The 14,330-nt window shown below is 49.8% G+C and overlaps 1 protein-coding gene across 1 annotated transcript; it reads right to left on the bottom strand.

Moving 5' to 3' along the window:
• Positions 1-5,369: 5,369 nt before the first annotated feature.
• LOC109742270 (protein NRT1/ PTR FAMILY 4.6) lies at positions 5,370-13,081 on the bottom strand. Its single transcript, XM_020301361.4, has 4 exons — positions 12,935-13,081; positions 12,743-12,851; positions 11,192-11,409; positions 5,370-7,097 (listed from the first exon to the last, which is right to left on the bottom strand). Exons 1-4 carry the CDS (start codon positions 12,950-12,952, stop codon positions 5,673-5,675), a joined length of 1,770 nt encoding a protein of 589 aa, XP_020156950.1. The 5' UTR covers positions 12,953-13,081; the 3' UTR covers positions 5,370-5,672.
• Positions 13,082-14,330: the final 1,249 nt, after the last annotated feature.

Here is a 14,330-nt window from a genome sequence, read left to right as displayed (position 1 = left end):
GCATCACAAGGACAAGTGCACCAAGCCAAAAGGGTGCTTCATCTATAAAATGATCAGTCACAAGGTAGAAGATTGTCCCACCAGAAGAAGACCTCACTCAGCTGCCAAGTATGTGGGTGGAGTTGCACAAGGCTTGGGATTCTATCACTTGGACATGTCAGATGTTAATGCCCAGCATCAGGGCTGGCTCAAAAATGTTGGAATAGTCTTTGTGGAGCAAGGAGAGGTCACAAAAAGGAACTAGCTAAAGAGTTTGCAAGCATTTACAAAACAAACTGGCCATGGGCTATCAACAAGCTGGATGAATGGACCTTTTTGGTCAAATATTCCCAGAAATTGATGTGGACCAGGTGGTTGGTTATCCTTGTTTTGGGCTGACCAAGGAGAACACAATAGTCAAAGTAGAAGTCTGGTTAGGAGATGTTACAGCAGAGGACGAGCTCCAAGAAGTCTGGCTGAAACTCAGAAAACTTAACTCAAAGTGGTGTGATTGGACTGTCCTTGATCAAATCACATCAACCTTTGGGGTTCTGCTGGATGTAGACTGGCAACACAACTTTCAGAGTTTCTATGAAACTATAAGAGTCAAGATATCATGCAAGGACCATAGAAGAATCCCACAAGAGAGAGTGTTTGGGATCCAAGGGAAGCTGTACAGGATTCAAGTTGAGGTGGAACCCCCCCCCCCCCAAGGCAGATGTAGAAGTGGTGGTGCAAGAGCCTCCAAAAACCAACAACATTGTCTCTATGGACACTGACAAAGGGAGTGATGGAACATCTGGTAGTGCAGGTCTGCACAAAAACACCAAGGCTGGATCAGACAGTGGCTCCAATGCAGATAGTGGGAAAGGAGAACCTAAAAACTCTACCCTTAACCAGCTATCAGTGGCCCCTGAACCACCCACCCCCACCTCCCTCTTGAAGGCTCAAGCACCAGAAACTCTGCAGTAGGCCAGGAAAAGTGCTCTGAACTATTTCATGGACAGCAACAATGACAATATATATGGCTTTAGTCTGCTGAGAGAAATGAAGGAATGGAATAATGATGACATTGACACTGAGGATGAATGGGATGAATTGCAAGAGGAGATGCAGATCAAGGAGTCCCTGGGTCAGATTGAAGCTATGCAATCCAAGCAGTATGAGGTGGATTACCCACCCCTCCAGAGCAAAGAGACTAAGAAGACTGGGAAATGGGGTCCTACTCAAGCTCCTAGGGCCAGTGCCAGGAATGCTGGAGATACTAGAACCATCCTACAAAAGCTCAACAACTCAAAGAATCTCAGGATGCAGCAACAAAAAAGGAGCAAGGTAAAAACTCCACTCCCTTTTCCCTCTTCAACAATCCCTACTTTATTACAGTAGCTTCCAAAATAGGAATTGATGTAGACCCTAAAGAGGTGAGCATTGTTAGTTTACCTATTACCAGCAATTTGAATCCTGACAGGAATGTTGATCCTGACTCAGGATTCACCACCCCCCAAATGTAGTCTGGATGGTGGGGTGGAACATAATAGTAGCCTTGATTCTGATAAACTGTGGAACTTAGTTTGCAACCACAAACGGGGCAAGCACCCCAGGACTAAGGGTTTATCATGAATGCCATATTTTGGAATGTTAGGGGCATCACTGCTCCGGGGAGAAAAACCCTTATTGTAGACACTATTAGGAAATTAGAAGCTTCTATCCTGGGGTTTCAGGAAACCAAGAAAGAAGACTTCTCTGATTCCTACCTCAAATCTTTAGTAGGTAGCAGGAACTTCTCTTGGCACCATCTCTCATCAAAAGGCTCTACTGGAGGCATTCTGATGGGGGTGGATGCAGACATTTTTGAGATCATTTCCTGGTCTCACCATGATTTTTTAGTTAGTTGTGTCCTTAAGCTAAAAAGTAATGATGTAACTTTTAGAATCATCACTGTCTATGGGTCACCTTATGAAGAAGGGAAGGAAGCCTTTATCTCTGAGCTTCACTCCATGTTCATAGAGTGCCCATACCCCACTCTGGTTGGGGTGACTTTAATTTGGTTAGGTATGCTAGAGAGAAAAGCAATGGGGTGGTCAACCACAGATGGTGTGACAACTTCAATGCTTGGATAGAAATCTGGAGTTTGCTGGAAATTAAATTGTCTAGCAGAAAATACACCTGGGGTAATAACCAGGTTGACCTGATTATGTCAACAATAGATAGACTTTTCTACGACACTGAACTTGAAAAAATCTTTCCATTAGCCTCCTGTAATGCTCTACCTAGATGTGTCAGTGACCACGCCCCCATTATTTGGGAATCAGCGGTGGAGTAGACACCCAAGAGTAGTAGTTATAAGATGGAGAAATGGTGGTTACTTAGAGAAGATTTCTCCAATCTAGTTACTAAGATTTGGAATGAGCCTACCTCTAGGGCCAATCCTATGGACAATTGGCAAGAAAAAATGAGAAAGCTTAGAAGAGTGACCAAAGGGTGGAGCTCCAATGAGGAGGCCCAACTTAGGAGATATAAGAAAATCCTTCTAGAGGAATATGACAAACTATATATCAAGTCTGAAACCATAGTGCTTTCTGACACTGAGTTTTCAGGACTCAAATTTACTCATAGTGAACTCCAAAAAATTTGGCTTCAAGAGGAGGTCAAAGCAAAACAGAGATCTAGAGATAGGGACATTAAGGAGGGGGACAGGAATACTGAATATTTTCATGCGGTGGCAAACCAAAGGAGGAGGAAAACTACTACCCACTCCTTGGATGGCCCACAGGGGCAGTCACTGATACAAAAGAAATGTTGGGCATTGCCTGTAGTTTCTATAAAGACCTGTTCAAGAAAGAAGAGAGGAGAGGATACCAGTTGAATCCATCCTTATTATCTGATGGGGATAAAGTTAATATTGCTGAAAATGAAACCTAGAAGCCCCTTTCTCGGAGGAAGAAATGAAAAGGGCTGTCTTTGAATCATACACTGATGGTGCCCCCGGCCCAGATGGTATTCCCTTCTTCTTTTACCAGCATTTCTGGGAGCTGGTCAAAAAAGACCTGATAGCCATGTTTGAAGTTTTCCATCAAGGGGAACTGGCTTTCCATAGGCTCAATTTTGCTATGTTGACTCTGATCCCAAAAGAGGCTGATGCTTCCAGCACGAAGAAATTTAGGCCCATTAGTTTGCTTAACTGCAGCTTTAAGATCTTCACTAAGGTCCTCAGTAATAGACTAGCTATGATACTGCAAAGGCTCATAGCCAGCAACCAATCTGCCTTCTTAAAAGGCAGATATATCTTGGAAAGTGTGGTCACAGCCCATGAAGTGCTACACTCCATCCACTCTAGCAAGAGATAGGGCTTAGTCCTTAAGTTAGATTATGAGAAGGCTTTTGATAAAGTGGATTTAGAATCCCTTGAAGAACTACTTAGGAAAAGAGGCTTTGGGAAAAAATGGATCCATTGGATCCTGCAAATCACTAGAGGAGGCTCGGTGAGTGTCAGGTTGAACAACACTGAGAGTGATTTCTTCCTTACTGGTAAAGGGTTGAGGCAAGGGGACCCTATTTCCCCCCTTCTATTCAACCTGGTAGTTGATATACTTACTAGGATGTTGACGAAAGCAGCAGATCATGAGTTGATAGAGGGGCTATGCACTGAGATCTGTCCAGGAGGAATTATATGCCTTCAATATGCTGATGACACCATGTTGTTTTTAGATAAAAACCTGGAACATACTAGGAATCTTATGATGGTTCTCTCTTGTTTTGAGAAGATCTCTGGCATGAGAATCCACTATAGTGAAAGTGAGCTCATCCCCATTAACATGGATGAGAATGAGGTAGGGGAGTTCCTAGACACACTAGAGTGTGCAAAAGGTTCCTTCCCAATTAAGTACCTTGGGATACCACTTCACTATGATAAACTTAGAAGAGAAGACATCCAACCACTTATTGATAAGATCATGAAAAGGATTGCTGGATGGAGAGGGAAACTTCTCTCTTATAAAGGAAGGGTTGTCCTCATCTAGGCATGTCTAGCCAGCATACCTGTATACCTGCTTTCTTTCTTTAAATTCCCTAAATGGGCCATAGATCTTATTAATACTCAAAAGGCAAACTGTCTGTGGAATGATTCTGAAGGACACAGAAAATTGGATTTGGCTAACTGGAAAATGGTCTGTATGAAAAAAGAATTTGGGGGGCTTGGCATCCCAAATCTCCAAGAGGTTAACCTTTGCCTATTAGGATCTTGGGTTAAAAGATACTATGAGGGGGAAGGGAAACCCTGGAGGATGATGATAGATCAGAAATATATGAGAGGCAAAACTAATGTCTTTGCCCCTAACACCTCCACCAGTATCTCTAGGTTTTGGAAAGGGGTAAAATCCATCATCCAAGCTTTGAAGTTTGTTTATAGATGGAAAATAGGAGTAGGAGGTAAAATCAGGTTTTGGGAGGACACTTGGTTTGGCACCTCCCCCCTAGCAGTTCAATTCCGGCATATTTACATGATTTGCAATGAGCAAAATAAAAGTGTCAAAGAGATCCGGGACGGTGAAACCTTGAAACTAACTTTTAGGAGGAATTTTGACAATAAAATGATGGAACAATGGTATCAGCTGGTGGAGATTGCTAGAGAGATCAACTTCAATAGTGATCCTGATGCTTTTATACAACTTGAAAACAAAGGGGTGTACTCTTCTAGCTCTTTGTACCATGTGATTAACTTTAGAGGTGTGCAACCTCTGTTCCTACCAGCTGTTTGGAAACTTGCAGTGCCACCTAAGATTCATGTCTTCCTTTGGTTGTTTTCTCAAAACAAGCTTATGACTAGAGACAATCTGAGGAAAAGACACATAATCAAACCGCTAGAATGTGTTTTCTGTACTGAGCATGAGACAAATCACCACTTATTTTTTGACTGTGTTGTAGCCAGGAATATTTGGTCTTTTGTCAGTCTTTTCTTCCAGAAGGATCTGGGCACAAACTTTGAGTCTGTGGCTCGCTTTTGGATCTCTAATAAAAAGAATTTGGCTTTGAATGTAGTTAGCTCTGCTATCCTATGGTGTTTATGAAAATATAGGAACTCTATGATTTTTAATAACACCATTTGGACATCTATTACTCAGGTGTGGAGACTGGTTCACAGAATGCTCAAATTCTGGGTGATTATGACCCCGGAAGCAAGCAAACCCCAGGTGGAAGCGTTCTTGAGAGCGCTGGCGAAACTGCTCCAACAACCCTTGATGATCTCGTGTGGCTGAAAACAAAGAACACAAGGTTTAATATTGGCGCAAGCTGAGACAACCTTAAAATGTCTGAAGACGGAGGCTTCCATTCCCCTTCCAAGAAGAGAGATACTGGCGACAAAACCATCAGTCAAACAAGCGAGCAGCACAGACGAGAAAATCATTTCCATATAAGCGAACTAATAAGTTATCTCTATATGCAGATGGTGATTGTCTTGTTCATCTTTAATCAGCCGAAACCTATCTCCATACATTCGCCTGCCACGCCAAACTCGTTTTGAGTTTCTTCTTCAGCCAATCAACCAGTCAAATCCACAACAATTAACACCCTGAAACCCATCGACCCGGCACACGAATTTACCTTGCCATCTCAAAACCTCCATAAATTTACCTTGCCAGATGATAACTGAGCACCTGCAACGACACCCTACATTACAGACTGGAGCATCATCCTCACCCCTTGATCACCCCAGCGTTTCTGTACTTGTACCGGATGGCCAGCACCAAGAAGAAGACGTAGTTGAGCGCGCTGAGCACGCACATGAGCCAGTAGAACCGCTCGAGGTGGTAGTGGTTCAGGCTCGCCCCCTCCAGCCACGCCCGGTGCCCGCCGCGCCCCGTCGCGCTGTTCACCACCGTCACCAGCACGGAGCTCAGGTAGTACCCCAGCGCCAGCGACGCCCACGACAGCGACGTCGCCAGCGACCGCATCCGCGGCGGCGCCTCGCTGAAGAAGAACTCCAGCAGGCCCGCCAGCGTGAACAGGTCCGCGGACCCCAGGAACAGGTACTGGAACGCGATCCAGAAGAAGGTGATGGGCAGCGGCGCCGTGGAGTCCATCATGCCGGCGTCGGTGGCCACGTTCTTGCGCTTCACCTCGACGACGGCGGCCACCGCCATGGCCACGATGGAGAGGACCAGCCCGGTGCCGATGCGCTGGAGGTGGGTGATGCCCATCTCCGTCCCGGTTACCCGCCGCGCGAACGGGACGATGATGTGGTCGTAGATGGGCGCCAGGAGTATGATGAACGTGACGGGGAACACCGGCAGAGACGCCGGCGGCACCTTCAGGCCCCCGACGTGGGTGTTCATCGTGGCCGCCTGCTCCACGGAGAAGGTCGAGAGCTGGGCCAGGCAGCAGTTGAGCATGATGGTGGAGAGGAAGATGGGGAGCACCATGAGCACGATCTTGACGTCCTCCACCTCCTGCACCGTGCACGCCAGGGTCCTGTGCCGCGGCTGGCACTGCACCGCTCGGTTCAGGCCGCTCAGCTCCTGGGACGGCTCCGTCACCTCGTCGGCGGCGCATGTGCTCCCGGGCTTGCAGTACTCCTTCATGTCGGTGCTCCCCGTGGGGCTGGGCGCGCGGTCGATGACGGCGCCGTTGCTGGCGCTCTGCGTGCCCCCGCGGCGCGCGGACGCGGCCGCGAGCAGGACCTTGCCGATGGTGACCAGCGGGCTGCCCGTGGGCACCTTGCTGCGGTAGAACTTGGAGCCGGCGGCGAAGACCGGGATGGAGAGCAGGATGGCGATGGTGGAGATGCCGAACCCCCACTGCCACCCCTTGTTGTCCTCCACCCACACGGCGAAGGTGACGGCGATGAGCGCGCCGCAGGAGAGGCAGAACACGTAGTAGTTGAAGAAGGTGGAGCGGCCCTTGCGGCCCCGCGGCGTGTGCTCGTCGAACTGCTCCGCGCCGTGCGACGGCAGGGAGCCCTTGATGCCGCCGATGCCCAGAGCCGTCAGGTACAGCCCCACGAACAGCATCGCCTTCTTACCCCCAGACACCGGCTCGCACGGCAGCGCGCCAGCAGCCTTGGTACACTCCGGTGGCATCAGCGACGGTGACCGCGCCTGGATCGTCAGGACCACCAAACCCTGCGCGCCATCGCAAACATTCAAACATCAGCTTTCAATTGCACTCAGAAATGCACCAAACGGAATGAAAATTTTCTAGTGTAAAATTAAGTGGGCTTGTCCAAACAAATATGCTTGATATCTTGGTGTAGGCCATTGGCCCATACGTTCCGGGCCTGACCCAAAATACTAGCATTTCGCTGCCATTCGCTAATCCGAAAAAACATCGGTCACATGAAGATGAAGTGCTACTACATTGTCTCAAAAGAGGTGGAAACGTGGGTTAGCGCAACGAATTAGTACGTAATTGAGGTAGAAGTAGTAGTGGTGTCGTGTGTTATAGTAAACACTGGGCGTGGAGGGGCTCTTTACCCATTCCTTCTTTATAGTAAAATACGTACGCTCGTGCGTATTTGAGAAAAAAAAGACGTTGTCTCAAAAAAAATGTACCACTAATACAGAGTACAGACACTGCTTGCATAATTGCATGCCCTCAAAAAAAACTTGCATAATTGTGTTCTTCTCTTCTTCTTTTTTTGCGTGGGATAATTGCATTCTTCTCAAAAAATACATTTTATGCATAGTTGCATTGCTACGACATGATTAGATGGAGAACTAGTTGCAGTTAACATATGAGGTTATCAAGTCGAAAGATTTGGCAAAAACTTGCATCGAGTAATGGAAAGTGATAAAGTTCCACAGGGAGCAAGCAAGTGGGCGCCGTGCTACTTGTGGCCGGCCGGGCGGCCGCCCGTGCGCTAGGTCGCTTTGGGCATGGTCCGTGAGCTCGATTACAAAGCGGAGGAGACGACACCGACCCACTGCTGTTTGACCGGTGATGGGGCTGTGCGCCATCCCGTTGAGTTGTTGTCCAAAATATTTGCTTTGCGTTGGTCAGCGTTGACTACAAAAAATGCATGGCCAAAGGGAGGACAGCAATGCTTGGTTTCCGAAGGATTGGGAGGCTGACTTTGTATGGTCAAACAGCGAGCATGTGATCGTTGTGGATCTTGAGGTCGGAAAGCAAGCAGAAGCAAGCGGCCAGCGTACGTGTGATGCAACAGGTGCAGCTAGCCCAGGCGTACGTGCCCGACTACTTGTTGCTTTGGACATGCGATCTGCTTGACTACTTAGTATAGTTAGTACCACTACGAGGAGTACGGTAGATGGTCAACTGGTTATAATTAGCCCATCACAGCACCAAACAAGTGGCAACTGGAGAGGTAATTTGATGGCAGCCACCCACATGCTCCCCTCTGGGTTCCTTTCGTGCAGGCATGAATCATGGACCGTACGCCAACAAGTGCTCCATCCGGGGTCTGGTAGTAGAGAGCACCAAACTCCAGAGTTCCGGAGACGAGGGCCGACGCGGCACGCACGCACGCACGTACGGTCGCTCTCTCCGTTTGGTCCCGGCCCGACCCTCCGGCCAAACCACCACCACCCTCCAGGTACCCCCCGGCCATCACCGGACGAGGAGGAGGCTGGGGTCCCCCCGCACCGGGCCATGTACGTATGTGACTGACACCGATACGAGAGAGGCCAGCACGGGCGTCCGATGATACGCTACGTGCGCGTCGGTTAGCCAGCCCCACCCACGCCCAGCGATGATCGATACGCCGGCCAACAACGTGGTTGGCGCGCGCGGCAACTTGCGCCTGGCCGGTGCCGCAACGATCTTGTCGTTGCCCGGCCGGGCCGTTGGGGTGCGCTGCTCAAGAGGGCTCTCCTGAAATCCGTCCACGAACACCCGGCGGGTCAACTTGCCCTCGCGGGTCGCCAGTGACAAAATTATGGCTAGATAATCTACACCTAGTGTTTGTTTGTTTATTGTATGTATCTCCTGACTCTAGTCCTAGCTTGTGCCCGTGCAGTGGGCTACAACTAACTACGCTTCGATTAAGCGAGGTCAAGATAAGCAGATGCTTGATACGTGAGACAGTGAGGTCACGAAGGATCGCGTGCCCGCCTCTCTCTCCTACCGGCCCATGCCCCATGCGGCCATGCCCATTCTCTTGGCTATCGATCGGCTGATTCCATTTCCAACAACAACAACAACAAAAAGGGTCCAACGGGTGTAGACGGACAGATGCCACGGCTCAGAGACCCGCAAGTGCTTTGGCATATGGTGGTGGCCAAGGATTAGTCCAATCGTGTCGTGGCATCATCGCGCACACAAGCAAGGCAAAGAAGATCTTGTACGATCGATGGTAGTAACCCAGGGATCGGGTCAGGCGAGTGGTGCGTGCCTGACGGGACGGTCAGGGCGGCGGCGGATTGGCCAGGCGGCCACCAGAACGAGATCGCGCGCACACACCGGGCGGGCGCCACGGAATCGGATTGCCTGTCGCCCCGGGGGGGTTGTTCGGACGGGCCCGCGCCCCGCGACGGCGACGTGATCGGAAAGTGTGGCGCCGCAGGGTGGGCGTCTTTGTTCGCTTGCGGCCGCCAAATTAGTTGGTTAGTGTTTTTTTTTTCAGAACAGGGTAATAGGATTTGCTCTTTGCACATAGTACTACGTACTGCATCAGTCTCAGATCGCAGGCTTACGATGTGGCGATCCTGTGTCGCAATCTTATGTGATTAAGTGCGTGTGATAAATTTGGCAAAGTAGGTTAACAGAACATTAGAAAAGTTGGCTCGGCACTGTAAGCAATGGAGTCTTTTGTCCTTTGAAACGAAGGCTTTAGCTGCTTCTTTTGCATGCTTTGCTTGCTATCATGATTGGACAGACCAAACCAAATGTGCGTCGACACAACTGGACCATGGAAGCATGCCCTGTGTCGAACGGTTACTTGATGCAAAACGACCGCGCATAGCGACCGTTCTAATCGTTGTCTCGAGCACAGTTATGTTCCACTTGCATCGCCTGCCCACGCAGTCCACCACTCACGTCCCTGTACCCTCTACGTCGTACACACCCGCATCCATCACGCACGCCAGTAAACGACGCACGTTTTTACACGCCGGTCGTAGCGAAAAGTCTCCTGACGGCCCACAGGTCAGGGTCTCGGGGTGACGTAGTAACACAGCGACTAAGAGAAAACCGCAACATGGATATTGTATTGTTGCCTCGCCGTCACCAGACCACGACCAATTTAATCCCGGCATGGCTAAGCCAAATCAAGCCCATCACGGCCTGCCCTCGACGTATTGTATATATAGCCTAGTGCATGCTGTCACAGTACGAAGGACGTGATTAGCTAATACTCCTACACTATCACACTACGTAGTTCCCTTTGACCCAGGCAATCTGATCGATCCTGCCCATCCATGCGAATAAAGTTGATGGCTACAATTAATCATTGGCCTCTCATTTCCCCTGACCACTACTAACCCAGATCGCAGGGAAACTACGTGCTCCAGTTGATCCATCTGTGGCGCTCCGTGTAGGGCCGGGTCTCTATATAATTTTAACAGCGAAGATCCCAGACCAAACGGATCCGTGAAGTGCGCCTATATATGCAACACATGCACCACATGTCGAGGATCAAAATCGGGGTTATCATTTGACGTGACCGGCTATTAAAGCTCGCCACTGTGGTTATCTCCGGACATGTGTCGCCTCTCCAACGTAGCTTGTGTTTAGTGCTCGGATCCATCATCCATCATGGCTTCATTTCATTATTAATTGATTATTAGTGCGATCCTTTCGGCAGCTTACGGAGAGATTCTAGTCTAGCTAAACGGTCAGACATGCATGTCGTACGACGTGTACACAACCGGCCAGGGCGAAAAAGGAAAAGTGAAAAGTCAATTCGGCGACGTGGCGGCACAGCTGGACAGAATATTCCGGTGTATATCTGCCAGCTCGGAGATATGATAAGGACAATATTAACTATATCTACGTATATCCGGACACGTCGATCTACCACCATGATCTATGATAGATAGCCTACAAGAGTTTTTTTCTTCTCAATATTAATTGTAGGAATATCTACGTATATCCAGAAACGTCGATCTACCACGTACGATGAGTCTATTATAGCCTACGCAAGTGTTTTCTTGTCAGTGCATGCATGCATGATGGGAATTCATCAGCAAAAACGGACCGGCCAGGCAACAAGTATTACTGCAAAATTTAGATATTTCGGCGGGGGTGCGTGCGTGCGTACCATGAACTCGACGAAGGCGCTGATGAGGTAGACGGCGTAGGTGGTGCAGACGGCGTCGGAGAGGAAGCCGCCGAAGAGGCCGAGCAGGAAGGCCGTGCCCATGAAGTTGGTCACCGTGGTGGCCGACTGCGCCGGCGAGTAGTGCATGGACTTCATCAGGTACGTCACCAGGTTGCTCGCGTTCGCCAGGAACGCCAGGTTCTCAAGCACCTCCGCAACTGCACGCACACAGCAACAATACTGTTATTAACGATCATAACCTCTGCTGCATATACTTTTTGATCCTGTTCAGATTAACCACTAGATTACAACCAGTTAAGGAGCTAGACCAAATCTGAGCGAAAGAAAAGATATGAACGTATGGTGAAAAACAATTCACAAGTTGGTTCAAAGATATTTTGTGTGTGTGTGCGCGCGCGCGCGCGCAAAATTGGCATATGTAAGCTGCAGCCGCAGCATGTGCGGTAATAACTGACATAACGCCCGCATTACATGGGTGGCTTTCCCGGCGCGGGCCGGCCAATCTGCTCGCCGTTACCGCCTTGCGATTCGTGCCAGTTTTTAATGCGCCCGTTTTCGGACGGCCCGCGTCCCGCTCGGGGCGGGCGGGCAGGCGGGTAAAAAGCGAGGCCAAAAAAAATAATAGGAAAGTCTTTTTGACGCCATCATGCCTTCGTCCTCAACCACCAAAGCGAGAAACAGAGGCCACTCTAGCTCACAGGCCGGCTAGCTTCTCCTCTCCTCCACACACGCGAGAGGCAATGGAGGGCCCGCTCGTTTTCTTTCTCGGAACCAGGTCGCATCGTACGGGAGGCTTCTAGAACGGCGGGCGGGAGAGGGAGGGAGAGAGAGATCGCCGTCCCGGCACAGTGACGGCACTGGGGCCATCGGTTGCATTGGAGAGCTTGGATTCGAAGGCTCGTGCAAAAGCGCCATGAACTGTAGCTCGGCGCAAGTTGTGTCTGCCCTCTTGGCATGCAACTTGGCGGCAGGTAAAGGTGCCCAATTCCTGCCCAAGTTGCACGAACCCGGGAAACGGATGGAAACGCACGGCCTGCGAAAGCAAGAAATCAGGGGAGGAGGAGGAGGAAAGGGAGGTGAGGGAAATGGAAATAGATGGAGCCCCAGCAAGAAGGGAGGGATCAGGTGGGGCGGCGGAGAGGGAAGGCTATGGAGCACTACATGCCCGAAAGCGGGCAGATCAGATAGGGAAAGGGCGCAGGTCCGATCAAGAAAGGAAGGGGACGAAAGGGAAGGTGCGTGCGGTGGCTTTCAGGGTTGAGAAAGAGATGGCCGGCGGGGAGCGGAGGGGAGGATGGACCATGAGTCCATGATGCTTGATGCATGCCCGCGGCGCAGATATGCAGGGGCCAGGGGGTATCCTATTCCCGCTTGTGCTCCGTCTCCTTTCCCGCTCCGGTCGGTCCCCTGCGTCGCCCTCTGTCTGCCTCCCGGCTCGGCCGAGAGGGTTCTGGAAGAGCCTAGAAGGTGTTGAGGAGCATGCATCGCTGCGTGATCGAGAGAGGGAGGGAGGGAGTCGAGTTTACTTACCCAGCACGAAGGAGGCGGCGACCATGCCGCCGTGCCGGCCCTTCACCGCCGGCCGGCTCCTCCAGTCCACGTACCCCTCCCACCGCTCCACCTCCCGCGCTCCGTCCTCCTGCACACACACACACAAGACCCGGCAGATCAACACCGACAGCAACGGAACAAGAACTGCCATGGATCGATCGGTCGACTCACCATGGCGCCGCCCACCATCAAGCCGCGGCGTGTGTGTGTGAACTCTCAAGGTCTGAAACTCTGAACTGCTGGACGAACAGAGGAGGCCGTTCAGGAAGACTCGGGCTCAGGGGAGCGCCGTGTGTTGTGTGTGACTGCCTGGCTGACGGGGGAGGAGGGGCATGGTGGCGTATTTAAAAGTGCGTGCGGACGGGGGAGAGAGCGGGTGGCTGGCTGCGCCGCTGGTGCCGGAGGGGCAGAACGGTAAAACGGCGGCCCACAGGGGCGGTTGACGGGGACTCGAGGGCACGCAGACACGTCCATCTCATCAGCATGCCCCTCTTCCTCCTCCTCCTGCGCGACGCAATATTGTCTTCTTCTCGTGCCGCACGTTTTCCTATTTTCGTTTTCTCGTTTCCATTTTTCATTATTATTTCTTGGTCAGATTACGTTACTAATTTCATTAATGGGGTGAATTTATAGGGATTATCTGGATTGATACGGCGTAGTATATCCAGCTGTATTCGGTGGATTTGTAAATGAGCACGTGCTGGGATGTATTGTGCCTGACCATTTCAGTCAACTGGATTTGAACGAGCTTGAGGCTGGATGTGTGCACAAATAAGATTTGTCTTTTTTTTTGGTCTTGGAGATAAGCAAAGATTACATGTATCCAGCAGCGTTTCTTACAACTGATGCGTATCTATTAGTTAATTATAGGTGATCATTAAACCAGGAGTAAACACCTGCAAAAATAGTGCTGGCAGCCCGAGATATGGCTGTGCATTTCCATTGCGTGAACGTATCAACTTTCCCTTTCCCTTCCCGTTGGCCCTGCGTATCCTCGGATGCAGAGGATTTGGAAGGCCTTTCTTCCTTTCTATTATCATTAGTGAGTAACAATATTGCCTTTCTATATTCCTCTTCAATCAATCAAATAAATAAATAAAACATGATGCACCCGTGTTCTATTCCATCAATTCATCGCTAGCACTATTGATGGTGCTCCAAGCAGTCAGCCGCCGGAACTGAACAGGATCATCAAGGACGGCATTCGCTCGTAAACGACCTACTCCCTCCGTCCCGAAATACTTGTCGGAGAAATTGATAAAAATGAATGTATTAGAACTAAAATACGACTAGATACATCCATTTCTCCGACAAATATTTCCGGATGGAGAGAGTACTTTGAAAGTCCCCGACATGCTTTGTCAAGCGCACAGTGAGCAAGTGCTAGCCACTGATAAGGAGCACGTTTTTCTATTTTCATTTTCTCATTTCCATTTTTCATTATTATTTCTTTGTCAGCTTCAGTTACTAATAATGGTGCATTTATAGGGATTATCTGGACTGATATGGTGTATATCCAGCTGTATTCAGTGAATTTGTAAATGAACACCTGCAGGGATGCATCGTG

This window comes from Aegilops tauschii, chromosome 7 (assembly GCF_002575655.3).
Source record: "Aegilops tauschii subsp. strangulata cultivar AL8/78 chromosome 7, Aet v6.0, whole genome shotgun sequence".
In the NCBI taxonomy this organism is placed as follows: domain Eukaryota; kingdom Viridiplantae; phylum Streptophyta; class Magnoliopsida; order Poales; family Poaceae; genus Aegilops; species Aegilops tauschii.
This window is presented reverse-complemented; position numbering and strand designations above follow the sequence as displayed.

Excerpts from the sequence above, each read along its gene's own strand:
- LOC109742270 (XM_020301361.4), bottom strand. Across the intron at positions 11,410-12,742 it reads CGCCGCCTCCTTCGTGCTGG|TTGCGGAGGTGCTTGAGAAC; the intron begins GTAAGTAAACTC and ends GTGTGCGTGCAG. Across the intron at positions 7,098-11,191 it reads GCGCCTTCGTCGAGTTCATG|GGTTTGGTGGTCCTGACGAT; the intron begins GTACGCACGCAC and ends GATGGCGCGCAG.